Genomic DNA, 26950 nt, shown 5'->3' with positions numbered 1-26950 from the left:
GGCTCCCCCTGGTGGGCGGGGTCGCGGGCCCCGGGGCAAACGTGGGGGGGGGGGGGGGGGGGGGGGGGGGGGGGGGGGGGGGGGGGTTGGTACCTAGGCAGAGGTGAGCGCTTCATCCTGTCTGTCGGGTTGCTGGGCACCAGAGCAAAGGCGAGGGCGGTCGCTGAGGCATCATATGAGCCAATCAGGCTTGCCGCACCACAATACTAGGCGCGACCTAAGGAAGGAAACGCCGCAGTCAGGTCAACACGCCGTCACCCAGACCTGGAAGGAAGACACTAACTGGGCATGCACAATCGCAACATGGCCGTAAATCTAGACCTAAAGTGACGCTTTCACGACGCTCTCTGCCTTTCCCCTTCCCTCCTGCCATCCCACGCAAAGTGCACGGCTGACCTGGCCTGACGTCTGTTGACCTGACGAGCTACGGAGAATTCTCATCTCGCTCAATCTCGTCCGTCTCCCGCCTCCCGTCTTGCTGCTTCCCTCTGGACAGCCCCCTCCCCTCTATTCGACTCCGTTTCTATGCGCTCGTTCCCTGGGAGTCTATGCTGTATCTGTCTCGCTGCATTCTCGTTGCGACCACGTTGCCTCTTTTTTTCTTCTTCTCTATTTTCTGGCATGCTTTGTTTAGCCTGTCAGATGGGCTGCGAGTTTTGTCTTGTGCTGTTGCGAAGAGCCGATACTGCTGCACTTTCCTGAGTGAGTTCACTCGCTACGTTTCCCCAAACCCAAACAACAATCCACGGGAGGACCCACAACGCAACGAACGCCTTCGTCTCTCCGACAGGCACCCATCAGCAAACTGCCCATTGAACCTCCTCAACGACCTTACGATCCTCACCGTCGCTTTCTGCAGCATTTATCGGATCAATTCGACCTTGCACGCTCGCCTTCTGCTGCTCTTTAATTGTTAATCCTCATCCATCAGTCAGTACAAACGCGCTTCCAGCACCCTTGCCACTCTCGGCCTCAGGCTTTGCGCAACCGCCCACCTCGAAATTCACGGACGCAACTTTTTGCGCCGGCACACAATCCCATATCCAAGCTCGACAGAGCTCAGCCAACGCTTTCCTACCAAGGCTGCACTTCCAGTGCCTCGGGAAACTGCTGTTAACTGCGATTGCCAGTCTTCGAGTTCGGCAGTTGGTGCACCACCCGCGAGATCCCATGGCCAAAAACTGCCTTGGTCGTTAACCCTCCTCCACCGAACCGCCTACACCTTTTCACCGCGCACCGAGAATGGCACCCACCAGCGCGGCCATAACAGGGCTGCTACGGCAGGTTGTCTACTACCATGTCGACAATAATGCCTACGAGAACGCCCTCTTTTTCGCCGAAAGGCTAAGCGCCCAAGATCCCAAGTCGAGCGAGTCTGCACATCTCTTGGCCCTATGCCACCTCCGTCTCGGTGACCACAGGACTGCATTCGAAGTCAGCAGGCCATCAGCTTCCCGCGGAACGAACCTGGGCGCTGCCTGGGTCTTTGCGCATGCATGCGTAAAAATGGAACGATACAAGGACGGCATCAACGCCCTAGAAAAAGCACGGGAGAAGTGGATCGGCAAGACGAACATGGGCAAGCACACCACTTCGACTCGTTCGCTCTACCCAGATGAAGCTGCGGTTCTGTGTCTGCTGGGCAAGCTGTACCGTGCGTACGATGACAAGCGGAGGGCAGTCGAGTGCTTCGAGACTGCAGTGAGAGTCAACCCTTTCATGTGGGATGCCTTCCAGGCCCTTAGCGACATGGGCGTGAAATTGCGCGTACCAAATATCTTCCAGGTCACTGATCCCCTCGTCCATTGTTTCGAACAGGAACCGGTAGGGTTGTCCCAAGAGCCTAAGGAGAGCTCGACAAACTCCTTCGAGCCCAAACGGCCTCCGATTCGGTCAACGGCGGATTCATCCGACCCCTTCAACCTTCACCGATCCTCTACATATCAGGATATGCCTTACAGTGCAAACGTCTTTTCCGCAGAAGCAGAAGAAAATGATTTCATGTCAAAAATTACAGCAGCAAGATCAAGACTAGCCCCACCATCCACGAGCAACGGTGAGCTTGACCTCATGGAGACACCTACCGGCCCAGTGTCCATGCCAGAGGTACCTACTATGCGTTCAGCTTTCGGCGCTGCGGAGCCACCACAGGCGCCGCCACGGAGGACTAGAACAGCTCAGGCCGTGGACCCCGGCTTTCTAGAAGCCCCTCCGAAGATGAGCTACAAACTAGGCGCCAAAAGAAGCACCAGAAGCCAAGACAAGGATCAACAGCATAATGTCGAGTTGCATTCCGACACTGGGACCGGAACTCTGCGGTCGACCATGGCACCTACGGAGCGGAAGAGGACAGTTTCGGGTCATCCAGTATCTAGGCAACACTCTGAAGAAGCGAATGCTCCTGCACAACGGAGAAGTGCCAGGCTTAACATGTTTAACAAACCCTCGATTGCCAAAGCGAATTCTGGCGCTGCTACCATCGGCGCCGCTGCAACGCGCGAGCTGAAAAAGGCTAGACCCCAGATCTCACGGATAATGCGACCTGGTTCTAGTGGCTCCAGTGTTGGTAGGGTTGTGAGCGGCAATCGTAAGCCAATCGAAGATGGCGGCATGGATGTCGATCACGCCGAGGCAACCCGTGTGAGAGAGCCTCATACGGTGCAACACGCAGTACCGAAAGCCGTCTCACATGAAGTTGACATCGTCAGGATTGAGGAGGCTTTGAGATGGGTCATGGAGCTGCTCAAGAAATACGCCTCTGGGTACTACTCACTCAAAGCATTCCGATGTCAAGAGGCGCTACAGTTTTACGCTTCTCTGCCGCGGAGCCAGCAAGATACACCATGGGTACTGGCGCAAATGGGCCGAGCGCATCACGAACAAGGGTCGTACAAAGACGCCGAGAAATATTTCAGAAAGCTCCGTGTCGTGGCGCCTACCCGTATGGACGACATGGAAATTTACTCCACCATTCTCTGGCATCTCAAGCGTGAGACGGACTTATCCTTCTTGGCTCATGAGTTGGTCGACGCCGACTGGACATCGCCACAAGCCTGGTGCGCCCTCGGCAACGCTTGGTCGTTGGCACGAGAGCATGAAATGGCGTTGCGCTGCTTTAAGCGAGCGACACAGCTGAATCCAAAGTTTGCTTATGCTTTCACGCTCCAAGGCCACGAACACGTCGCCAACGAAGAGTACGAAAAGGCCCTCAGCGCCTTCCGCAAGGCTGTCACAGCCGACCGGCGTCATTACAATGCCTATTACGGCATTGGCCAGGTTTTCGAGAAACTAGGCAACTACGAAAAGGCCTACGTCCACTTCCATACGGCATCCGATATCAACCCGACTAATGCCGTCCTCATCTGCCGTATCGGGGCGATCCTGGAGAGGCAGAAGCAAATGATAGCCGCGCTGCAATTCTACACCAAAGCTACAGACCTGGCGCCACGAGCGCCTATTGTCCGGTACAAAAAGGCACGGGCGCTGATGAGTCTGGGTAAGATCGACCTCGCAGAGAAGGAACTGCTCATTCTGAAGGACGTGGCGCCGGATGAGGCCATGGTGCACTTCCTTCTTGGCAAGTTGTACAGAAGCCTGAATGAGAAGCAGATGGCGGTGCGCTCATTCAGTAATGCTCTTGCTCTAGATCCAAAGGTATGGCGTCGGTCAGTGAAAGAAGTAGAGGTTGAGCTAACAGTCTGAGCAGGCTAGTCAGTCGATCAAGGACGCCATCGAGAGCATTGAGGATGACATGGGCATGGAAGACTCCATGATGACATAGGATGGCAAGAGAAAAAGGATGGTCTACGACTGAGGCTGTTTGAGCCTGCCGATGGGAGCAGAGAGGAACCGCAATTGTATATGCATTTTCTGTGGGCGGTGCGAGAATTGGTAACAAGTCCGAGTACCCACGACGAGACGACAGCGAGTTTGGCCAAGCTTGGAATTTGGGCATGGTATAACAGCACGATGATACGGATTCATGTTGCATGCTGCATGGCATCGGCGTTTAGGAAAGCAAAGCAGTGTTGCACATTGGCTTGGGGAGGGCTGAACGGGTGGTCCTCTTGTATATTAGCGCCCTGTGAGGCGCCACGGTAGTGACTGGTACGACAGATCGCTGGTCATGAAAAGTAATGCATCACCTAATCGGACTGGCCGATGCTTGATGACGTCTGATGTTGGATGGAACGAATCGAAAGGTAAAGAGACGAGATATATCCAAGGCTCCTAATCAAACCAGGTTTATCAAGTGGCTCACTACCCACGGCAGATCATCAAAGTCTAACCCGAGTCGACCATGATCCATGTCGCGTCAGATCGGGTCAGATTGATACCGGGGACGACCGCCATCCGTACTGTGGACTCGTGGTCTTGAGCCGCCAAAGTCTTCTGAGAACGGCCGCTAGTACCCCAGGTCGTGAGATGGAGATGGGGCCGTTTATTGATTCTCCCGTCGTTGCAATTCGAGGAGGCCCACAACTCATGTGAATCGGCAGAAGAAGGGTGATTTATGGGGATTTGTTGGTCCCCTAAGCCCTTGCATAGAAACCCGGCAGCGGGGGCTAAAGAGAAACCCAGCCAATCAAAATTAAGTCTGACTGGCTAAGGAAAAGGCGAAAGCAGACAGCAAACCAGGAGTGCAGAAAGACTTGCTGACGCGTGACCGCGACAATGACTTCTGAGGGGAGGACAGAGAGCTCGGACCAGTCACAACTCACCCGCACTTGCCTTGAGTTTGACCTCTGCTTTTGGCAACCAACACGCATCCCTGCTCAGAACGGCTCTTTCTGCTTGGCCCCCTTCCTCCAAGGCTCCAAATCCTTTCCCATCTAGAAAAATAGAAGCCGTGCACGTTCCACCTCTCCACCCAACAATAAGCCCATAACAAAAACGCGCGCCTGTCAAAACAGCGCTTCGTTAACAGCCACATAGTCCCCGGCGGAAAATAAAGACAATTGCCGTTTCTTTGGAATAAAGGCACTCGCCAAATCGGGACTAGCCTACTGATCCGAGCCATCAGCGCCTGCACCACACAATCAGTAACCGTCCCCCCGGACTTGCTGCACCGCCTTATTTATTCTTTACCCCCTCAACTACCTCTTCTTCCCCCCATCCTGATTCTCCTCTTTTCCCACACCCAACGTATCCATCACTACAATTTCCAACGTCATCAACGACACGTCTATCAAGACGCGCTTATCCAACCCACACAAGAATCATCCACTTCAAACTCATTCACAATGACTGGACGTAAGTTGAACCTCCGTTTACCTAACCCTGTTCCTTGTTGAGGTGTCGGGGTGTGTCTTGAATGTGGCGAAACCCCGCGGCCTGGATGAGGCTCAGTTGGCACGCGTCTCTGCCTTCAGACCGCGTCTCAACCTCATCCATCGCGGAGGCGCGTCTCACTATGGTCACATCTCAAACACCCAAGGTCTTCATTCCACTGTTGTTACTATTGTACTGACATTCTCCAGGTGGCAAGGGCGGCAAGGGCCTCGGAAAGGGTGGCGCCAAGCGTCACCGCAAGATTTTGCGTGACAACATTCAGGGTATCACTAAGCCCGCCATCCGTCGTCTCGCTCGTCGTGGTGGTGTCAAGCGTATTTCTGCCAGTAAGTTGGCACAGCTACCTACGCCTCTGTCATCCGCAGCTCGCTAACATGATGCTCACAGTGATTTACGAGGAGACCCGTGGTGTCCTTAAGTCCTTCCTCGAGGGTGTCATCCGTGACGCCGTCACATACACTGAGCACGCCAAGCGCAAGACCGTCACCTCTCTGGACGTCGTCTACGCCCTCAAGCGCCAGGGCCGCACCCTGTACGGTTTCGGTGGTTAAGCGTTTCTCAATGTTGGCTTCGCCTTTTTCGCGGCTTGGATGCCATGGCGCCGTGGCATCTTGGTTGCCGATGTGCGAGCTTTCGCTGTGAATTCATTGGTCTTTTCAACGGTAATGGGGATATGGATACATCACGTTGATTTATGGCGTTTGGGAATCACGAGACTCTGGGAATGATAGGGCTCTCATGGCGTCGACAGGAAGACGCATTGTCTGAAATGGAACACACCGATATGGTGACTTGAACACATGAAATTATTTGAACGTGACTGATTAGTGACGCGTGTTTTGTTTACTGTGACGATGAAATGATCCACTATGAAGAAGTGATGCAGCTCTAGGCTGCAGCTTGATGTTGTGTGACTATTAGTCTAGCGGCCCGTCCATCATCCAGTATCTAGAGGTATTTCCTGCCCGCCGCCGCCACCCGTGACCTGAACACGGGACTCCTGACTTCCATGTTGACCCTGTAGAACGGGCTCATGATGGCCTTGACCCAGTTTTCGTAAACCTCTTGGAAGAAGTTCTTGATGGCCTCCTCGGTCGCGGGACTCGTGGGGTTGGCGCCAATAGCCGTCGACGAGCGCGATGATGCCGTGTTTGACGGCGCCGAGGGTTGGTGGAGGAGGAGGAACTTCACGTTGCCGGCCGTGACGAAGCAGGAGACATAGTTGTTGAAGAACCTGTCGACGATCTTGAGGTACCTGTGTGTAGGGGGAAAGCGGTGTCAGCACGCTACATACATGCCTACGAGGTCCTGCGTTGAGCTGGACCGTTTGACGTAGATCAAGCTTGACCTTGAAAGGTCAAAAGAGTAAAGGACCGATAGGGTGGTGCTAAGGTGCTGGAGAGGAAGAATATTATGGGAGTTTACATTTGCCCCTGCGCCCATTGCACTTCCTCCACGATGTCTAAGCTGCTGTGCAGGATGAACTGATTCATGTGGCGGACCTGCTCGTTGAAGCGCGACTGGCCGTCGCCGCCCTGCTTTGAGGTGCCGAACTCATACTCGAAGAGGGGATTGTCTTGCGTGCCGACGATGGCGAAGTAGTACGACATTGCGCACGTGTGTGTTTGTATGTGCGTTCCTCCTTCTGTCTCTGTCTCTTCCTGTCTCTTTCTGGTACTTCCCCCTTCACCGTCGCGACATTAGTCGGCGGGCTGTGAAAGAGGGGATCCGGCTTCGGGGATTTGGGTGCGGTTGTTGGGTTCTAAACGATAGGCGGCTCTGTAAAGAGGTATTCTGGTGAGAGCGTCGGGCCTTTCGTGAGGCACGGCAGCGTTGCGCCGAGATGACGGACTTCGTTGCTATGGGAGGACGACGGGGGGGTATCTTGAGAATCGCTGGAGCTTTCGTTGGTGATGTTGCGCCTCTCTCTCACCGGGTTCCCACTGCACCTCGCACTCAGCGACAGCAAGGTAAGGTACCCTTTCTGGGAACCTTAGCGCAGGGCCCGCGGGGCGGGCGGGCGGGCCTGCAGGACGCGGTGGAGACTCCTCCCGGGCTGCTGCTGTCCACTGCCACTCCAGCTGACGGGGCATGGGAAATTCCGCACTCGCGCGCCGGGCGTCCATCCAACGAGTCAACCAATTGAGCTGCCCGATACGTCCCCACTTTGACCGGCTTTCGTAGCTCCAAAATTTCCCTGGGAAGCACCCGACCGCATCGAACGGTTTTGCTTGTCAATGAAAGGTAGGAGAGATTTCTAAGCTCCTGGGCCAACAACCGACGACGACCTCTGCTTGACGACGAAGCGACGAAGCGACGAAGTTCCGTGAGTCACGACGACCACGGCCCGTGTCGAAGGAAGATAATCAAGGAACGTCGAACAAAATCCATCCGAATTCGAGATACCGAATCGAAACCGAACGATCAGCTACCCTTACCACGGACGGAGCGGCCCAATTTCGCAGGCGACTCCCACTCAACTCGCACCTTGACAAATACATCCACATCCACGCACACACAATGTTCGGAGCCTTCCGCATGACCTCGCCCCTCTCGGGCGGTCTCCTCTGGAAGATCCCCTGGCGGCTCTCCAAGTTCCAGAAGCGCCGCCACCGCGAGCGCCTCCGCGCCGTTGACGACGTGATCGCCACGGTGGACGCCGCGCTGACGAAGAAGGGCGAGACGGTCGCGGCGCTGGAGCGGTGGAAGGCCGAGATGCCCACCGAGGCCGAGATGCTGCCGCGGGACAAGTATACCATGTTTGACCGCAAGGAGAAGAAGTACCGCAAGGGCATTCACAGTATGTTGATTTACTGTCTTTCCGCTCTTTTTTCAATTTCCATGTGTCTGTTTAGGGAGACGAGCAGCATCCAAGTAAAGAGGTTTCGGCTGACAATTTGTCCCTGTAGAACTTCCCAAGTGGACGAGAGTTTCGCAGAGATTGAACCCGCCGGGTTACTAAACCACCAGAGCCATGTCAGAGACGGTTTTAACTGACCAGATGGGCCTCTTTACAGCAAGATACTCGGGGCAGAGGGGATGGCCTTGTTGGGAAGTCCGGCCCTTGTACGAATATGTACTCTACGCGGCCCAAAGATGAGGGAAGGGTTATCAATTGACGGCTGCTGCTGAAGCCGCTGCAATCAACAGGAGCACATGAGAGCAGCTTCTCTGTATATTATAGCATCTGTGTTGGGGGCTAACGAGACAAGTTCTTCGTACAGCTGCATAGAATGTTGAATGTGAAATCAACCAAAAGCACAAAATTCCAATCACGCACCCAAGTTTACCCTTTTTAATGTCCTTGATGATGTAATATTGAGGGTATCGATTCCCAAAAGCCTGCCTAGTTGTTGCAAAAGCATTGTTTCCCACCACCCAAACGTTGAATCTCTTTCCTTCTCTCCCTGCACGTCCGTCCCATTTACTTTTGATGCCGTCTTCTTTTAGACGAGGGTAAAATTTACCAGCCCATTGCACATACATATCCACGCTCATCGCGACTCCTCGTACTCGCCCATTCGATCATCCCGATCCCTCTGCATCTGGATCGCCCTGCCTAGCCCGCCGCGACCCTCGTCAAAGTCCTCGCGGTACTCGTCGCGCACCTGCCCACCGCTCTTGCCGCGGCCGTATTGCCGCCCTTCCTCGAAGCCAGGGTCGAGGTCGGTGCGGATGACGCGCTCGTCGAGCTTGGTGCCGCCAATGTACTTCATGCAGTCGAGGGCGTCCTGGTGGGTGTAGTACTCGACGAAGCAGAAGCCGCAGGGGGTTTTGTTGAAGCGGTCGAGGCCCATGACCAGGCGCTTGATCTCGCCGCACTTGCTAAAGAGCTCGTAGACCTGCTCCTCGGTGGTGTAGAAGGAGAGGTTGCCGACGTAGAGCGTCGTCGCGTTGGCGAGGGGGTCCTCGGGGAGGGGCTCGTTCTTGGAGGCGGCCTCGTCTTCGGCGTCGCGGGCGTCACGGGCCGCGTCGCGGTGGTCATTTCTCCTGCGCTTGTTCTACGAAAGCGTCGGTGGTTAGCTTCTTTTGGGATTGCTTCTTCTTGCTTGAACATTGGGTTGGATAAGTAGCTTTGGTGGGAAAGCTGGAGGGAAGCAGAGCTAGGGATCATACCCGGTTGTGGTAGTATGCGCTCGGCCTATCGAGGCGCTCTACTGTGTTCCTGTGTTGGACCTGCATTATGGAGGAATTGGGGGTTTGTGTTGGAGGACAATTGGTTCGTCGTCGATCGTGTAAGTGAATTGAAGGGCGAGGGTCTGGAGGAGCGGCACTTGCCTGGCTGCAGATCGAGACCGAAGGTACCTAGGTACCTCAGGCAGGTGCACCTTGCAGGTAACCTGATGGTCTGTGCATAGCTTTCACATCAACCCGGATCATTCAATTTACAGGTAGCTAAGATTTTCTGTCGAGCTGTTTTTCCGTCAGTGGCATGATGTCTTAGTCTTGTTGTAATTTATTAATGTTGATAGATTCAACGTAAGTCAGGCAGAAGCTGAGGATCAGTGGCTTGGCATCGGAATGCATTAGTATTCTACCACTTATTGCGATACCGCTACGTTTGACCGGGCTAATGACTCTCGCCACACGATCCTGTTACAATAATTTGAGATTTTCGTGGTTTGGGGCCAAGTTTAAAAGTCATTGTTATGTTCTCAGCCTGAGATTGATGGTATGACTTGTAGTTTGAGGTCTTAGCCTTTGGACAGATCTGGTGGCAAGTTATGCGCTGCGATGGGCTATCAACCATATCATGTCCATCGAAACACTCACATAAGCGCTACATTTCATGTCAGAAATCTAAGCATCGCTCCGGCGAGAGGAAGGAATTGGCAACCCAGACGTCCAAAATGCCCAAAATATTGCTCAAGCTCTGAGCACGAATAACTGAAGACTTACATGGTCGGTTGTCCAGCCATTCTGATTGGCGCAGCGCCCATGCCTACAAAGCAGGTAGCGCCCAGAAAGCTTGAAGTGGGTCCGGAGTTGGCTGCTACCAACAGCCGTGTTTTTCGACGAGGAATAATTCTAGCAACAAGCTCACCCAGCAAACACTACCGAAATCTCCACAAACGACTTTCGAGCTCGATTGAGCCTGCAGCACCTATCGAATCACCCGCGACGCTGCTGAGGATCTTCAAAAGCACAGCCTGTCCGCCTACGAGGGACGCGATGCCCAAGGTCAAGAGTTATACGGCCCCTTGGCTTTCGCATGGACCCGGCCACAGCTTGTTTGCGCCCTCAAACGACGCCTCCAACAAGGCGTTGAGCGCGCCGTCGCCTTATGGATCCAAGAAGAAGAAGATCCATGGCCCGAGACGGACGATTGCGAGACGAGGGACCGAGGTTTTCGTCGCTGTTGGCAAGGAATTACGATGGGGCGATTTGGCATACCTGAAGGAGAAATGGTCAACGAAACATGCACACCGTCGCATGGGCAGCCGTGTCAAACGGGAGGACTCGTCACAATCGTTCGACGATGAAGCTGTTCCCTCGACGGAGGAGGCGGCTACGGCCCAGGGCTTCAGGGTAGGTTCGGGCCTCAGATTGGACGACTGAACCAGGATGCTAACAACTTTCCCAGACAATCAAAACGCCTGTCGCAGATGACATCCGGCAGCTCGTCATCTCCCCAAACTCCGACTACCTCGCTATTCTTACGACGCATACCGTTCATATTTGTGTAGTCCCCGATTCTTCGCATCTCACAGCCGAGGACACTGGACCTCTGCGACCCAAGATCTGGACATTGGGACCTACGACCCACGTCACCTCGCGATCCTCAGTTGCGTCAGCTGTATGGCATCCCCTCGGCGTCAAGGGCTCTTGCCTTGTTACCGTAACGACTGATGCTATTGTACGCATCTGGGAGTTGTCACTCACCGATCGGTGGTCATTCGACTCTCCCACACTATCGGTTGACCTGAAGAAACTTGTAGATGGTACAACGCTGGACCAGGATTTCAGCGCATCCACGGCTGCTACGAATGCCAGCTTCTCGCAGTATTCGCTGGAGATGCAGGTGGCTTCGGCTTGTTTCGCTGGCCGCGGCTCGGGAGGATGGAGCCCCATGACTCTCTGGGTTGCCATGAGGGAAGGCGACGTATACGCATTGAGCCCCTTGCTGCCCCAAAAATGGGCACCGCCTCCTACTCTTATTCCGTCGCTTTCCGTGTCCATCGTCTCCAAGGTGGCTGCCCTGGAGGATGACCCTGCCGTGTCCGAAATGGATAAGCTCCTCGCTCAGCAGCAGCTCGAGTGGATGGGTGATTTGGATTCCCAGGAGCCCCAAGTCCTCGACACAGCGCCGGGCGAAGACACCGTGGAGGTCTACACGCGACCCTCCCGGCCGGGAGTTATACCAAGACTGCAAGGCCCGTTCGAGTTCGACGCCGACCCCGAAAGCGAAGATGTCGGGGACAGCCTGCTGACGGACATACTCGTAATCGGGAAGAAGGTGGATACCGACGACCTGATGATGGGCGAGGACGAAGACCTAGACTTTGACGAAGGTGATCAGGAGGGACTCTCTCTATCCGTCGTCTGCCTCCTGTCCACCACCGGCCAAGTCCGCGTCTACTTGGACATGGAGGGCGTCGAAGCACAATGGTTGCCGCCACGAAACAAGTCCAAGCTTGGACGCCTCCTGTCGGCTGCCGATCCACCCTCACTGTTAACGTTCCAGTGCATCGACACCATGTCCGCAGGAGAAATGAACGACGACGCTTGGCCGACGTTCTCGTCGGATGTCATGTCACGGTACTCGCTTTTTGTCACTTCGCACGCTGGCGTCACGTTCCTCTCCCTGTCTCCCTGGGTCTTCCGCCTAGAGGGTGAGCTCTCGGGCGAGTCGGAGGCGGGCTCTGACTTCCGTCTCGGCCTCCTGGTCAATGGGCAGAACTCTATCCGCGAAAGACTATATAATCAATCTTCGAGCGATGTCAACGTGCCGCTCGCCGCGTGCGCCGCGATCCGCGATCCGGATTTGGGATACTTCCTTCTGTCGGCGACTCCGTACGATCCGATTGCCTTGACTTTCGAGACGCCCGAGGACGACTTTTCGCCTGTCCGTCACGAAACGCCTTTTGAAGAGAAGCCTGCGACAATGGAACCTTTGGACTTTTATGAGCCCCGTCCAGCTTTCCAGCCCTCGCATGCATTCGAGCAGCAATCCGACCTTCCCGAGCTAATCAACAGACTCCGCAGCTCCCGCCACAAGACCATTTTGAACCAGGAGATTCGTCTGTCTCCAGTCACGCTGCAGATTCTCACAGACGCCCATCGCGTCCTGGGCGAAGATACCTACCGGCTCGGCACGGCGGTGGCGGAGATTTTCCGCCGGTGCGCGACTCTCCAAGATGAGCTCAGGGATCAGATCAAGAAGGCAAACGAGGTCAAGGAGAAGATTGACAAGATTGCGGGCAACGACAAGGCCGGAGACGGCGAAAGTGACGACGTCAGATTCGAAAGGCGTATCACCGAGGCGCAAGAGCGACAGAAACGACTCAATGAGAGGCTAGAAGGCGTCCGCAAGTATGTTGGCAAGGCGGCGACGAGAGAGCTTAGTGCCAAGGAGAGGGCATTTGTGGCAGAGGTCAAGAACATGGAGGCCAGCGTCCTGGGATCATCCTCGGAGAACAGCCCGGGGGTGAAGCAGCAGAAGCAGCTGAGGAAACGTTTGGAGGACGTGCAACGACTCAAGGACGAATTGGTGGTACAAGTGGAACGGATACAGAAACAGAGTGAAGACGGCAAGGGTGGGAAGGACTTATCGTCATCTTCGGTATCCGAACTCAAGATCCCGGCGGAGATCCGAAAGGCCAAGCTGCAACAAGTCATGTCCCTTCTCTCACGGGAGACAGCTTTGGTCGAGGCTGTATCCTCGCGCCTGGAGCGTCTCCAGACGCAGTAAGATGGAGTTGTGGTAGACAGGGTGGGATGATAGGATATCAGGCAGTTTGTACTTGAAGCCTCGTCTCTCTTGATGCCCAAGAGCGACACAAAGGCGCCCATCACTCTGGCTCTTGAGCCTTGTGAGCGCGATGGATACATGTTGGCGAATGGACGGAAGCGCCAATCGGCTCGAGAGCAAGCGCAGCGCTGCAGCGCTTAGGGCGACACAAAAATAATAGGGGGTCACAGACAAATGTTTCGAGAATGCCGCCGTAGCATGATACGAAGTTGGATCAAAGATTCGGGAAAAGATTTCCTCTAGGGCCGCCTAGTGCCCGTTTACCGTGTCTTGGTGTTGCCATTGGGCAAGGAACATGCTGGTATCACTCAGCCTTGAAAATGAAGGTAGTCAAGAACAGTGAGAGAATCGAAAAATGGTACCCGAAGCTGGTGGGTCTACATAGTACAAGTGTCATCCAATCAAGCACGTGATCATCAAACAGCCTTACTTTCCTTAGGTACCTATACGTGGAGATCTCACCTATCAGAAAGGCGATACTTGGAATTCATCCCCGTCACTCGAAGCCCAGTATTATCTACGAGGGCTGGGTGCCCGACCATTATGTGTAAGAAAAATTGCCGACAGAACACGAGAATCTAATTGGGAGTTTGGAAAAGCGTCACCAATTCTCAAGACCATCGGGTGCCTGATGTGGGCTTCGGATATCGTGGCTCTTGGCAGTACCCGACAACGGTCGAGCCTTCGTGGGCGAAGCTTGAATGCGACGTGGTTGCGGTTGCTGATTTCCACGTTCCACTTTCCACATCGCACAGCATGGGGTTGAATTGCGCCTACCTACCGTACCTAATGCCTGGCACTCCCTGCCGTACCTTGCCCTGCCAGGTCCAGTCGTTCACCACATGGGGATCGGGCGCATATTTGGCAGGCATCTTCCTCGCACGTCTATTCGGCATCTCCCAACTTCAGATGAAGCCGACAGAGAGTAGGCGAAGGTCTTACGTTGTCCCGTTTGGTACCATTCTGTCTACGCGTACGAGCGAGGATTGCAAAGCCCTTTTCTTTCTTGTTTCGTTTCTCCCCCAGAGCTCCGTGCGATAGTCGTCGTGGGGTTGCGAGCTCACGGCTGCTTCTTCAACGCTCAGCAAATCCGAGCACCAATCATCTGTTTCAGCTTTATATTTTTCTGCATTCTAGAGAAATCCCCTCGCTGGGGGCAACGATGACGGCAGGCAAGCATGAAGCAGTCCGCGCCAGCAACGAGCCTAGGGCGGGGCGTGGGTCAGTGTGTGTGCCAAAGCAGCGGGCTTTTTCGTTGTTGATGAGAGTTTAAGTAGTGCAATCAGAGCAACAAGAGGCTCGCGAGTCGGGCCACGATAACGAATCGGCGTATTCGGGTTTGAAGTTTTGTGCGAGGAGAAAAACAGACAAGAGACAAAGGACTCTTGCGTGGCATTCGGCCTCGTTCTTCGGTTGCTTGCGCTACTCGTGCCAGCGAGACAAAACGCTGGGCAACCTGAACAGCTGGCTGTTATATATTATTTCAGGTCCGGAAGCAGGTCGTCTAGTCAGCCACGAGTTCTGTCGTCGTGGTCATCCCTCGAGCCGCATCTCAGTCAGTAGTGGACGGCTAGGAAAAAAATGCGCAAGACTGCACGTCGCGTCTATGATGTAGGAACCAGTCACGCCAGTTGACTGGCCACCCATCCACAAAGCCAGGTAGGTATGCATGGCGGCCCAGGAGGCATGCGTTGAAGATGAGTACCGATTAGTAAGTCTCCTTCAGACAGGGCAGATGCCGAATGTGGCCTCCAAGGGGTGGTCTTCTTCTAGGTATTGGACCTGAACGAAGTCTTTGTTTTTTCTTTTGGTTACATGGTTTTAACCCTCCTCCTTCCAGCGAGGGGCTTGGCCGCTCTCAATGCTATAGTCCAATACAAGATTGTCCTTACACGTTTCTTTTTTCCATATTCACCCTGTTCCCTCTCCATTTCCGGTGACCGCATGATCCCAAGAGCATGGGGCACAAGAGCTGAAGCTCCTTGCTTCCTGAATTACTCGGTACATCTCAAATACATACAGACTCCTACCACGTTCCACGCCAATGTGCGCGCCTCATTTTCTTCCTGTGTCCTGCCATGCTGTCCCAGAACATAACTCGTGGGTTATGCAGGGTCCTCTTATAATTTAATTTTTTTCCCATTGGACGATGACCCGGAGATGCAGCCATGATAGATATATAAGAAGTGCCCTTCGCCTTTCGTCTTCACCATCTCTTTCCATCAACTTTAATTCTCAAGCCTCTTGTCACTTCTTTTGGCACATGCTCGTCCTGCTGAACAATACAAACGACTCCACAACATTGTCAAGACGTCCTGCATCTACGATAATGGCTCCCAACCCCTTGTGCCTCGTGTGGCGCGAGCAGATCATAGGTCAGCATCTTCACCTCCTCTCGTGACGCGTAGAGTATAAGGGGACTAACACACCTCTCAGATAATCTTCGCCTGATATCAGGCCGCAGTGCTCTGATCGATATTTATACCTCTCGCCAGCCTAATAAGTCATACACCATCTACGCCGTCAAGGTTCACCGGGGTAAACGCCAGGAAGTTCTCTCGGCAACAGGTCGCGATCTCGAGGATGCCTTTGAGAACCTCCACACGAAATCCTCTCAGGAGGTTTATGAGTTCATCGAAGCCAACGGCTTTGCCTTCCCCCCGAGCGTGAGGTCAGAAGACTCTGGAAGCTCCGGCAGTGAGGCCTCCACCATGGACGCCTCCGATGTGATCTCCCTCTCCGCCGTCTCCTCGGACAGTGACGACGACGACATCATATCCAGGAGGGGCAAAAAGACAAAGTGCTCTCGCCGTAACCCCAAGCGCAAGTCTCGCAAGCCCACCAAGAACGAGTCCGCGTCCTCTTCTGAAGAAGATGACATTGACTCGCAACCAGAACATACCACGAGGACGCGCCGCCCTGCCCCTGGGCCACGCCCGTCGTACATCCCCGCGCCCCCAATGGCCACCGTATCTCAACCTCCCCCTCCGCCTCCAGGCTGGACAGGCCACCGTGCACGAATGTTCCCTCGCGCACCTGCCAGCGGACCACCGCCGCCCCCACTCCCCAGCTGCCCACCAGGCATGCGTCCCTCACCACCACAACCACCACAAGGTATGGCTCCCATGGCAGTGACCACTGCCGTCGTCCCAGCCATTCCCACGGTGCCCTCTAAGCCCGTCCGCCTCATCATCAGCTGGAGGGGCCACGGCGAGAAAAAGATTATCGAGAACTGCCAACCGAGCCACCGAGCCCTGCAGAGAACGGCGCTCTCGCACGTACGGTCTCAGTGGCAGACGTTTGACAACGTGTTAGCCCACGAGGTGACGCCAGGCAGCCTTTGGGGGCTGGGTGCCAAGGTTCGAAAGGTGGCACTGGGCAAGGACATGTACGCCATCTCGGGCGCCGGCGGGGACCACTTGGGTATGTACTTCAAGGCGGAAGATATACCCAAGTTTGAGGTTGAGGTTTATCCCGACGGAATCACTATGCCGCCTCCGCCGCCGCCTCAGCATCAGCAAGGTCAGCGGGTGAGCTCTTGACGGAACTATGAGAGATTAGCGTGGGATGGAGGCGTCTTTGCATATGTCTTGTTTTTTTTTTTTTTTTTTTTTTTTTTTTTTTTTTTTTTATTTTTTTTTTTTTGGTTGTTTTTTTTTTGTTTTTTTACTCTTTTTCCCCTTTTGGGTTTTTTTATTTTTTTTTTTTTTAAAGATTGCTTGTGACGCGTGGTGTTCCGTGTACGTATACATGCACTTTCCCCGACATGTTTCTGTTACGGACACCATATCTGCATGGGTTGGAGATTCATCAAAATGGTTGTTCAGATTTTGGTCTCACTATAGAAAGCGTGCAGGCTTGTAAAGGGAGTTTTACTTTTTTTGTCTTTCTTTTCCTTTTCCAGCCTTTATTTAGCTATTCCTTTTTCAGAAAGGTCTTACCTTGATATAGACAGCGGGTCGAGATGAAAATTGCAAAATTCTACACCGAATCTATTTCCCAGTCCCCGAGTCTGCCTTTCTGTGATTAATTTGGCAGTACGTACGGAAGTATCATTTCTACGAAATAGCACGATGATGCTCAACAAAACATGGTGTTCACTCTCAACCCAATCTTTATTCATAGATTCAACATTCCTACCCACCCCATTCCGCAAGACATTGAGGTAACCCTGTGAAGTCCGGCCCGCGCCACAATCGTCAGTGGTCAGAGACATCAAACTATCTGATTTGGCGTCCATGGTACATGTACCCCCGCGCGCGGGGGACCGGCCGGTGGCAAGTCGTCAGCCTCACAGAAAGGGTTGGGGGGGGCAGGGGGTGCCAGTGGTGGTCACCTTCACGCGTTTGCGCGGCAGATGCATCGCGAATGCAGGGCGCGCCTCGGCGGCTACTGATAAGACCAACTAACGAAGATCCCGAGATTCGGGCTGGAAAGTGAGTCAAGTATTGAACTCGTTGGGTTTCTCGCGGATTTTTGTGGTACCGGGCGATCTTTACGATTGCGGTATTCCTGGTTTTGCCAAGTGGCTCTTCGTCGACGTGGGTTAAATTCGTTCTTATTCGGTGAGAACTTTTTGAGGCAAAATGGTCGGGCTGGCAGAGAAAGAGTGGGAAATGAGAGGCGTTTCGGTGTGACCATGTGCGTGATGAGATGCAGAGGTTTCGTCAGCACATGGGACGGTGGACGTTTTGTCTTCCAATGCTTTTATATTTCATCAGTTTCAAAAAGCAATAATAGGTCCTATGTATTAGAATCGCAACATTGATTTTTATGAAAATCAATCTACTCCCCGCAGGCCAGACGTAATATCAACATACTTGAGACTCCTGGATCAGTAGCCACCTGATGCGTTCATTTTCTGTTGGTATCAGCCGTTCTACGCAAAGTCGCAGCACCAAACGGCTGTGCGATGACGCTACATCCTACTCGTTTGCTTGGTGAGCCTGCTGCGCGGCTAACGTATCCGAGTAACTCAGTAGTTTGCTCCTGTGATGATATGACTACTGTTAATGAATACACTGCAAGCATTGAGAAAAACAACCGGGCTCTTTTTCTTTGGCTTTCGAGGTGCAGGTGGTGGTGGTGGCGGTGAATGGTCCTGCTACCTGCACCACATTGAGGCGCCGCCAATGGAGGCCACCAACGTTGTCCGCCTGGTGTCACGGGGTGGAATTTTCACCTTTGAATCCAATTGCAGGCAATGCTCTTCTTTCATTGGGCACCTCTTCTGTGAAACCAAGAGCTGCCTAGATCCTCTCGCTTCCATGTCCATCATGACTTTAAACCATCTCATCTTGCCCCCATACTCCTGTGGGATTACGAGACCGTTGAGACTCAAGTCTCTCATGATCTCCAGCCATCAACCCCACGAAGGCTGTTGGCATCCACTGGCAACTTGCTGAAATTTCTCCAGTTCGTCTTTAATGACGCCCGGAAACTCCATGCATCCAACACAGGGACCAGTTGCTACAACAACCACTTCCACGATATTTGCGGGATGCTTATCAACTTTGACGGCTAATTTAAGCAACTTCGATGATGGGCTTCGGCAGAAATATGCCGAAACATTGTAAACAGCTCGCCGAGTTCGCGACCACCAGCAAGCAAGACTACAAAGTCTTCCTTCACAAATGAACAAGCTCAAGGTCATCGGGTTCAATGACCCGAAGTACTGGCGCAGCTTCCGAGCTGCCCTATCTGAAGTCTGGCAATCGAGTGAAAGCGGAGAATACAGGATACGGATCGCCGACCGCCAGCGCACAATGACTCTTTTGCTGTGCGCAGTATCGAAGTGAGAATGTCCCGGTCACTTCATTTCGCGACTGCTTGCTCATCTTGACTAAAGCGAGAGCATACTGGCCCTATAAAATCACGTCAGAGATCACGGGAGAGGGATCTGGACACCCCAGAGCGAATCTCGGTTGGATTTCATGATGGAAGAGATCAAGAGGCTTAAAGACTATATTCAAGGACAGGACAAGACGAAAATAGTTATATCGGCAGATATCACCAACGTCTGCTCCGGAATCTCTTAGCTGTCGCTAGAAACCCGAGTATTCGAGAAGGAAGTCCAGGTGCTGACCAAACTCAACTACATGGACCGACCAACCCGGCATGAAAAGATAACCGACACCCATTTCACAACCTCCAAGTGGAGCTTGGCAAAAATAGAGCAGACAGAGGCCAAGTACGGCAAGTTGAGGCACTGGCTCAGGGATGATAACACACTCTTTGGGGTCTCTGAAAAGCCCGGATCTGGAAATTCGACCTTTGCGACATGCATCGCGAACAGTGAAGAGACAAAGAAGTGCCTGGAGACGTGGGCCGGAACGCGGGACCTCTTTGTTGTCGGCCACTATTTCACCATCTACGGAGTGCCGATTCAACAGTCACTGGAAGCTCTGTTGCGTTCCCTTCTATTCGGCATATCAGCCCAGAAACCCGCACTTATCCCAAAACTTATGCCAGACCTTTGGGAGCGGTCTTGACGTTCACCGCGGCAGTCTGAGTCAGAGACCTTGCTCACACTCATCGGGGTCCATATGGACAACCTGTCATGCATCATCTTCTTCATCGCCAGTTTGGATGAATTTGAAAGCGTTCACATAAATGGTTGTCAAACGCTCAAGGAACGAATCCCGAAACCCCTTTATCAAGGTGTCCGTCTCTGGCAGGTCGTGGAATGTCTTTCAAAACGCGCTCGGGAACAAGCCGGACTCGAAGCTCTCTGTGCATGAGCTTACTCATCACGACAATCGCGACTTCCCGAGACATGGTGAAGTGCCTGGAGATTCGGTAGCGGGCCGCCACAGGTCGATCGATGGGCTCAGATGCGGGGGGAAAGGAAGCACTGGTGGATTCTGCTTACGCTTTGTAGGCCACAATTGTTGAGTCGCTCGGGACAACGTTGCTCTGGTCTGGCCTTTTGGTCGACCTTTCATGTTGCTGCTATTCCCTCGAGTGACAGTCTCTAAATCTCCAGCCCCAAGACACTCTTTCAAATTTGGAATTTGGTCCTGAAAATCGCAGCAGCTGGATCTCTTTCCCCGGAGTCGGCTGGGCCCAGCATGAGACAACGGACGGTGCCGAAAGTGGGGCCGCGTGCGAGGCGGGCCACGGGTACCAAACGACGCTGACACGCTAAGCCTGCCTTAGCAAGGCCCAGAAAGGCAACCCAGCAGTTGGTGTACATGAGCTCAGCCCGATCATTCTCGGCGACGTTGAGAAATCCTTTCACGTCCGGCCGGAACCAAACTTTGAAACTGTTCACCAGAGGCCACGAGAAACAAACGGGGAGAGTTCAACATGTCATTATTAACTATTATCTAACTATTAGGTATGCACGTCCACCGTATTACTCATGTAGTCTCCTCTCTCATTTTCTCTTGTAACATGTCGTCAACGCCAGGACCGGGTTGTTGATCTACGACGAAGCAATGATCTCGGCAGCCTGCTCGGCGAGGGCATACACCGCAGCCTGGATGTGAGCCGTGATGATTGTCGGGAACACGGAAGCATCCACGACGCGGAGGTTGCTGACGCCCTTGACGCGCAGGTTGCTGTCGACGACCTTGCCCATGGCGCATGTGCCCATGGGGTGGTACGTGCCGCTGGAAAAAAAACAGAATACGTGTCAGTCGATTGGAGGAAAAAATTTGGATGGCATCGGAGATGTGGGTGGTGGTAGTTTCACTTACATGACGGAGGCGCGAATGCGCTCCTCAATCTCCTCATCAGTCGACTCGAGTGTGAAAGGCTTCAGGCCACCCGTCGTCGCCTCGGCCTCGACGATACCCTGACTCAGCGGCGAGTCACCCCCAATCATCATGCGAGTCATGCGGCGGATCGAGTCGCGCCACACGAACCGGTCGACGCCGGAAGCGAAGAAGTTGGGGTTGATGAGCGGGGCAGTGGCAGGGTCCGCGGAGCTGAGAGTCACGGAACCGCGGGACGTGGGGTTGAGGGCGACGTTGGCGGTCGTGAGGTAGGTGCTGTTGGAGGGGAGGCTGGGGTCGGTGTTGACGTAGAGAACGAAACCTTCCATCAGGGTGCGCTCGTTCTTGAGGAGGGGGTGCGTCGCCGGGTCGGGCGCAGCACCTTCCTCTTCGGTGATGGCGGCGATGAAGCCGGCCTTGTCTTCGATGTTGAAGGAGGCGACAAAGTTGTTGGGCTGGCCCAGGCCGTACTGCGATTCGAAGAAGAGCGGGTTGCCCGAGTCGACGGTCACGTTTTGGTACTCGGGCGAGAGTCGCCAGTTGTAGGTGAAGAAGGCGTGGTCGGCAAAGTTCTGGCCGACGTCGGGTGATTCGACCTTGATATCGATGCCGTGCTTTGCCAGTTCGTCGGACGGGCCGATGCCGGAAAGCATCAAGAGTTGGGGCGTGCGGTAAGCACCGGCGGCGGCGATGATCTCCTTGCCGAGGATCTCCGTGCCGTTGGCGAGACGGACACCGGTTGCGACGAGGTCACCAGAGCCGGAGCTGTTGTCACTTTGGAGCAGGATCTTCTCGACGAGCGTGTTCGTCATGACCGTGACGCCGTCGAGGGGGTAGTACTTTGGGGCGATTTGACGCGCACCGTTGCGGCGGTTCTCTGCGATTTCACCAAAGCCGAGATTTTGACCAGAGTTGGCGTCCAGGCCTGGCAGGGCCTCGATGCCGACAGACTCGTACGAGGCGTAGACGGCGTCTCTCAGGGGGTAGACACGACCCGTGATCGAGGGGACCTCGACCTTCAGGGGACCGTCGTACCCGTGCTCGTCTGCGTTCGCCTTGGTCCAAAACTCCTCGGAACTCTTGAAGAACGGCAGCTGGCCGTCATAGCCCCAACGGGAATCGTTGACCAGCTCGGCCCACTCGTCATAGTCAACACGGGCACCGCGCATCCATCCACCTGAATTTTGGTCAACATTTTGGACATATTTCACCACAGACCATGGGACAACTTGCATGTGTTGATGAGGGAGCCGCCGCCGAGGCCCTTTCCAGCAGCACTCTGAATGGTACGGTTGTTAAGCTGAGGCTGCGGCGTCGTGAAGTAGTTCCAATCGAAATCGCCCTGGATCAAATTGGTCGAGTTGACATAGAGAATGTCCGTCCGGCCGGCAGCGTTAGCGCCGGCCTCGATGACCAGGATCTTGGCCGTGTTGTTGAGCGCCAGGAGCCGGCTGGAGACGACGGAGCCGGCGAGGCCACCGCCGACGACGATGTAGTCCCAGACGTCCGTTGGCAGCATGGTGTCGATGGGCATATGCAGGGTGATGGCACGGACAGGACTTGATACTGCACGTGGAGAGGGAAACTTGGCGCGGTATGATTGACGTTGCAGCCGGGAACCGGGGGGCTGGGACAGAAAGGGTGACGACCGTTGCAAGATGCAATGCAAAGAGAACCGAGCGTAGGTGGAAGGGGGAAAACCTCACATGCAAACCATCCAGACGCTGCAACCGCTTCTTTTTAAGGCCAGACGCATGGCACATACGCAAGCATCGTCGGTCAGCATCGCCCCTCCGTTATGCGGCCGTTGCGGGACCTACTGCCATGTGGAACTCGGCGCAATTTGGGCATTCTGATTAATTATCTGATATCACAGTCGGCAGTGTGCCAGGGCCAGAAAGTGGCTCGGGAACGGTGGGTGAGCGATATTGAAATGCCAAGAGGCCCCCTCCCCCGTTCACGGTTCCACCATCTTCCTCCCACGGGGAATGTTTCCGGGCGAAGCTCTCGCACTCTTGGTCTCCTCTGTGTTCTCGAGTCATGAATCGATTGAGTGTTCTGTGTTCAAGGATACCGAGCTGTGGAGTACTTCGGACTAGATTTCCGAAAGCAGAGACCACTCGTTCTGCGGTCCATTATCCCCTGTTCCCCACTGCACGGGTAGGTTATTGTGGTGATATGACTTGGCGATCGCCGTCCGCCGTCACTGAACATGTCAAGCGGGCCTACTGCTACCGCACGGCCGCGGTAGCAAATAATTGATTTTGCCAGCGGACAGGTAGAACCAATATTGGTTATGCTTACTCTCTTTTGGGATAGGTATTCTTGTGCGTTTGAGATAACTCGGCATGCCGTCGTCTTCGCTCGGGCTAGTGCGGCTCCATAGCCCTTTCGGAGCGGGCCCTATTTCGACATCCCGGCTTCATGTAGAGTAAATGGACAGGAGGGACTCTCATCCCTTGCACCACCCAATCGTATCACCATGTGGAATTTCCTCGTGCCCGTTTCCACGTTCCCTCTCGAGTTCTTGTGATATCTCATCATTGCCACGCGGGATCCCAGCGCAGAGCACTCTCCCTGCCATATTGAGCCATGGCTGGAACCTGGGTTGCCTTGGGTGCCATCCGCAGCAGCAGCAACAGCCAACAAGGACGGGTTGGTCCGCTGGAAGAGGCCCATGATAGGAAGGTCTTTGCTCTTTTCCCCTCGTCTCCCACATGTGTCTTGACTCGATCATGCATAAGTCCGTCCGCCTGAAGAATGTGGATCAACCGCTACTGTGCCGCTGCAGAAAGGAGGTTGACGGACTTGTTAAGCCGTTAGAATTCCCGTTGCGTGGCGCAATCACGGTACTTAGTGAGCAGGATGGCAGCCACTGAATTGTCGTTGTGACAAATCAAGCCATCATGAAAATCAACGGTGCACTTTTCGCTCGTCTGGCGCTGCCGACGAATGGCACTGTTCGGCCAGAGGATGTCATCCAGACCGAGATCGTGCCCCTCGCCGACCGGGCGGTTTCGATAGTCGTTTGTAACGTGCTGCTCGTGTTGCTCACAGGAGTATGGACGGGCATGCGGCTTTACAGCCGGCGGAAGAAGGGACAGTCTTTCACCGTCGAAGATTACATGACTGTTGTTGCCCTGGTAGGTGACGATCACGGTTGAAAAATCGTTTCGAAAGTTGCTGACAACATACTAGATTGCCTTTTATGGGCTGGTAGCCTGTAATTTCGTCAGTAAGTTGAATCTCAAAAGTCCCACAGCGTTGAACTGGACTAAAGGAGGTGGTTCTAGTGGTTTACCTAGGGGGAACTGGGCATCATGTCTTGACCCTCCAGCCCTACCACATCACACGCATGTCAAAGGTCAGTCCATCCAGTCCTCCTCATAAAACGTCCAAGACTCTTGCCATAGAGACTCGACTAACAAATGCCCCCGGGAAAAAAAGGCCGCGTACGGTGTCCAGACCCTCTTCGCCATCTGCCTCGGCTTCATCAAGATCGGCATCACCATCATGCTCCAGCGCATCTTCTTCGTGCGGAAGTTCGTGATCGCGGCCCGCATCACCATGGGCCTCTGCGTCTGCTGGATGCTCTTCACGATCCTCATCGGCATCTTCATCTGCCAGCCCGTGGCCATGAACTGGGACCCGGAGACACCCGGTGGCTGGTGCGGTGACCAGAACGCCGGCTTCGCCGCCGTGGGCTTCTTTGACCTCGCGACCGACCTCATAATCCTCGTGCTTCCGATCCCCATGGTCTACAATCTGCAACTGCGATTGCCGCACAAGGTGGCTTTGTACGCCATCTTTGGTGCCGGCGCTCTGTAAGAAGTCCCCTTTCCTCACCCTCGAAATGCCATGCCTTGATATGGAAAGCTGACAGTAGCCGTGACATTTCCTAGAACAATGATCTTCGCTGCCATACGCCTGAAGAATGTCCTGTCAATGGACTTCACCGACGTGACCTATTCCCAAGTCGGTGTCGTGCTGATGGGGACCCTCGAGCCTGGCGTCGCGATCATAGTATCGAGCAGCCCCCTCCTGAAACCGATATTCGACGCCACCTTTGGCCGCTTCTGGACCCTCCGCGGCTCCACGGCGAGATCCGGCGGCTCCGGGGCAGCCTCCGCGAAGCCGACAACTCTCCAGACGATTGGCCAATCCGGGCTACTCGGGTCGAAGCTCTCCAGGGCCGCGGCCGGTAGCGGAGGAGGAGGCAGGTTCAGCCAGATGCCCTCGACCTACAGCGACGACGATGACGTGGAATTGGATAGGCTGCGGGAGAAGAGGCATGATGTAGCGGTTATGGTGGCTAATGGGAACCAGTCGGAAGACAGCGTGGTGAGGGACTTCAAGGGGAGAGGGGATGATGCTTCGGGCTCCGAGGTTGGGATCTTGGTGACGAGCAAGACGAGCATTGTGAGCGAGGTCAGGGGGAAAGGGAACTAAGCTTAGTTTTTTTCACGTCAGCGGGATCCATGGTCATCCGCTACTCCGTCCCAGGATCTGTACCACTGTCGTCCTAGTTAAACTATCGTCGACGGTGCACTACGCCATGGGCGGCTTCAATATATCTATCCACTTATCAGATCGTTCGACATGGCTTGCGTTGGGGTTGAAGCTACCTTTAGAGTCGCGAGATGTGCGGCTCGCAGATCGAAAGTCACGAGTGCAAGTACACAAGACTCAGCAGCACAAAGCCTCGAGCAGACGTATACGAAGCAGACGTGCGGCTGAACTGTGCATACTGCCGCCCTACCTATGCAGAAGAGGGTGACAAGGGTTGTGATAACCTTTCATGTGAAATCGACAAATACTCGCGTCGGCGTCGTGTCTTCGTCCTTTCCACCGCGGCTGTCATCATCAAGCCTATCCCGAGAACCCAATGGCTCTGTGAGCCCATATGAAGTTGACTGAAACGTGACGTCTGCGGTCTATGAACAGACCAAGCAACCATCGAAAGTCTACTAGGTACATCCCGTCGGCGCGGCGTGCTGCTTTTCTCCACTTTCCTGTTTTGGTTGCCATTCCGGATCCGAGCGGCCGGGTCCGGTAAGGCATCGGGGTTTGAGGGTTGACTGCTTTGTCGTATATGGTTTTCTTTAGCACAAAGCCGCCCATCATGACTTATCGGCCCAATGTTGAGCCGCCTCTTCTACAACTTTGATACTGGAACGGTCCACCGTATCCAAGCTGAACGATCTAGGATGCTTGCCACGTGCCTTGCCTTCTTACACAGTAGTGCAGGGCCCGCATCAAGCAATACAGCCTAATCCTAATGAGACGGACGGGGGCCACCCGTAACGGGGACCCGGCACCAACGCCTTGAAGGTTAACGGCGGGCCGGTTTCCGCCATTCTATGACAGGAGTGGACGCAAAAGTCCCGCCGAGCGTTAGGCGGTAGCACTCGTCACCAACCCCTACAGCTCAACCTACTTTTATTGCTTGTCGTCGCTCCGTGCATGTCCAACCGCGGTCCGAGAGCACCCTTGCATTCATCTTGGTCGAGACATGTGCTCCATTCCGTTTCCTGTGGCCGGGCCGCAACGCCTAGAGTTGTCCTGTCCACGCCTGAAACCCCCTAGATTTTGCAGAATGGATCTGTGAACACCTCAAACCTTCTCCATTTTCACGCGTATGCCAACTTCAGAAACGGGACTTTGTAAACGTGTTCCGTCAGTCAAGCTTCCAAAAGAGCCCTCTCGTCTTGTCCATATAAAGTCGTGGTACGCAATTCGTCACCTAAGTGGCGTCGAGAAGCTTGCAGAGGACGGCATCTGGCGTCCTACAGCAGCAGGCCAATGTTGCTCTGGCTCCCGATCCCACAATGACGAATGAGCATTGCCCCTAACAGTTGCCATAGAATCGTATCCCCAGCGTGATAAGATTTTATTTTCGGATAGCTTTGTGTGACGACCCGACGGGGCAAATCCGTGCCTGAACTTGACAAGAGCGCTAGCTGTGCGT

At 54.3% G+C, this 26950-nt stretch overlaps 10 protein-coding genes across 10 annotated transcripts; 7 read left to right on the top strand and 3 right to left on the bottom strand.

Annotated features, from left to right (window-relative positions):
* Positions 1-1242: 1242 nt before the first annotated feature.
* Positions 1243-3781, top strand: CORC01_10107 (tetratricopeptide; the record flags this gene model as incomplete). Its single annotated transcript, XM_022621736.1, has 2 exons — positions 1243-3654; positions 3707-3781. The coding sequence occupies 2 exons, from the start codon at positions 1243-1245 to the stop codon at positions 3779-3781; spliced, it is 2487 nt and encodes an 828-aa protein (XP_022471741.1).
* A 1462-nt stretch (positions 3782-5243) lies between these two features.
* CORC01_10106 (histone H4.1) lies at positions 5244-5843 on the top strand (the record flags this gene model as incomplete). The annotated part of the gene is made up of 3 exons (XM_022621735.1): positions 5244-5253; positions 5481-5618; positions 5680-5843. 3 exons carry the CDS (start codon positions 5244-5246, stop codon positions 5841-5843), a joined length of 312 nt encoding a protein of 103 aa, XP_022471740.1.
* A 397-nt stretch (positions 5844-6240) lies between these two features.
* Positions 6241-6902, bottom strand: CORC01_10105 (trafficking protein particle complex subunit 2; the record flags this gene model as incomplete). The annotated part of the gene is made up of 2 exons (XM_022621734.1): positions 6241-6547; positions 6718-6902. The coding sequence occupies 2 exons, from the start codon at positions 6900-6902 to the stop codon at positions 6241-6243; spliced, it is 492 nt and encodes a 163-aa protein (XP_022471739.1).
* Positions 6903-7599: 697 nt separating this feature from the next.
* Positions 7600-8254, top strand: CORC01_10104 (54S ribosomal protein L31; the record flags this gene model as incomplete). The annotated part of the gene is made up of 2 exons (XM_022621733.1): positions 7600-8092; positions 8202-8254. Coding segments are annotated over 2 exons (546 nt in total), but the record flags the coding sequence as incomplete, so codon positions are not given.
* A 532-nt stretch (positions 8255-8786) lies between these two features.
* On the bottom strand, positions 8787-9474 carry CORC01_10103 (RNA recognition domain-containing protein; the record flags this gene model as incomplete). The annotated part of the gene is made up of 2 exons (XM_022621732.1): positions 8787-9293; positions 9409-9474. 2 exons carry the CDS (start codon positions 9472-9474, stop codon positions 8787-8789), a joined length of 573 nt encoding a protein of 190 aa, XP_022471737.1.
* A 990-nt stretch (positions 9475-10464) lies between these two features.
* Positions 10465-13204, top strand: CORC01_10102 (nuclear pore complex protein An-Nup82; the record flags this gene model as incomplete). Its single annotated transcript, XM_022621731.1, has 2 exons — positions 10465-10821; positions 10877-13204. 2 exons carry the CDS (start codon positions 10465-10467, stop codon positions 13202-13204), a joined length of 2685 nt encoding a protein of 894 aa, XP_022471736.1.
* Positions 13205-15527: 2323 nt separating this feature from the next.
* On the top strand, positions 15528-16806 carry CORC01_10101 (uncharacterized protein; the record flags this gene model as incomplete). The annotated part of the gene is made up of 2 exons (XM_022621730.1): positions 15528-15639; positions 15701-16806. 2 exons carry the CDS (start codon positions 15528-15530, stop codon positions 16804-16806), a joined length of 1218 nt encoding a protein of 405 aa, XP_022471735.1.
* A 2091-nt stretch (positions 16807-18897) lies between these two features.
* Positions 18898-19755, top strand: CORC01_10100 (uncharacterized protein; the record flags this gene model as incomplete). The annotated part of the gene is made up of 2 exons (XM_022621729.1): positions 18898-19050; positions 19303-19755. 2 exons carry the CDS (start codon positions 18898-18900, stop codon positions 19753-19755), a joined length of 606 nt encoding a protein of 201 aa, XP_022471734.1.
* Positions 19756-20690: 935 nt separating this feature from the next.
* On the bottom strand, positions 20691-22615 carry CORC01_10099 (uncharacterized protein; the record flags this gene model as incomplete). Its single annotated transcript, XM_022621728.1, has 3 exons — positions 20691-20877; positions 20965-22159; positions 22201-22615. Coding segments are annotated over 3 exons (1797 nt in total), but the record flags the coding sequence as incomplete, so codon positions are not given.
* Positions 22616-23888: 1273 nt separating this feature from the next.
* CORC01_10098 (uncharacterized protein) lies at positions 23889-25431 on the top strand (the record flags this gene model as incomplete). The annotated part of the gene is made up of 5 exons (XM_022621727.1): positions 23889-24125; positions 24181-24217; positions 24276-24346; positions 24430-24806; positions 24885-25431. The coding sequence occupies 5 exons, from the start codon at positions 23889-23891 to the stop codon at positions 25429-25431; spliced, it is 1269 nt and encodes a 422-aa protein (XP_022471732.1).
* Between the last annotated feature and the right edge of the window lie 1519 nt (positions 25432-26950).

Source organism: Colletotrichum orchidophilum, assembly GCF_001831195.1.
Source record: "Colletotrichum orchidophilum strain IMI 309357 chromosome Unknown Scaffold_97.1, whole genome shotgun sequence".
Taxonomy (NCBI): domain Eukaryota; kingdom Fungi; phylum Ascomycota; class Sordariomycetes; order Glomerellales; family Glomerellaceae; genus Colletotrichum; species Colletotrichum orchidophilum.
This window is presented reverse-complemented; position numbering and strand designations above follow the sequence as displayed.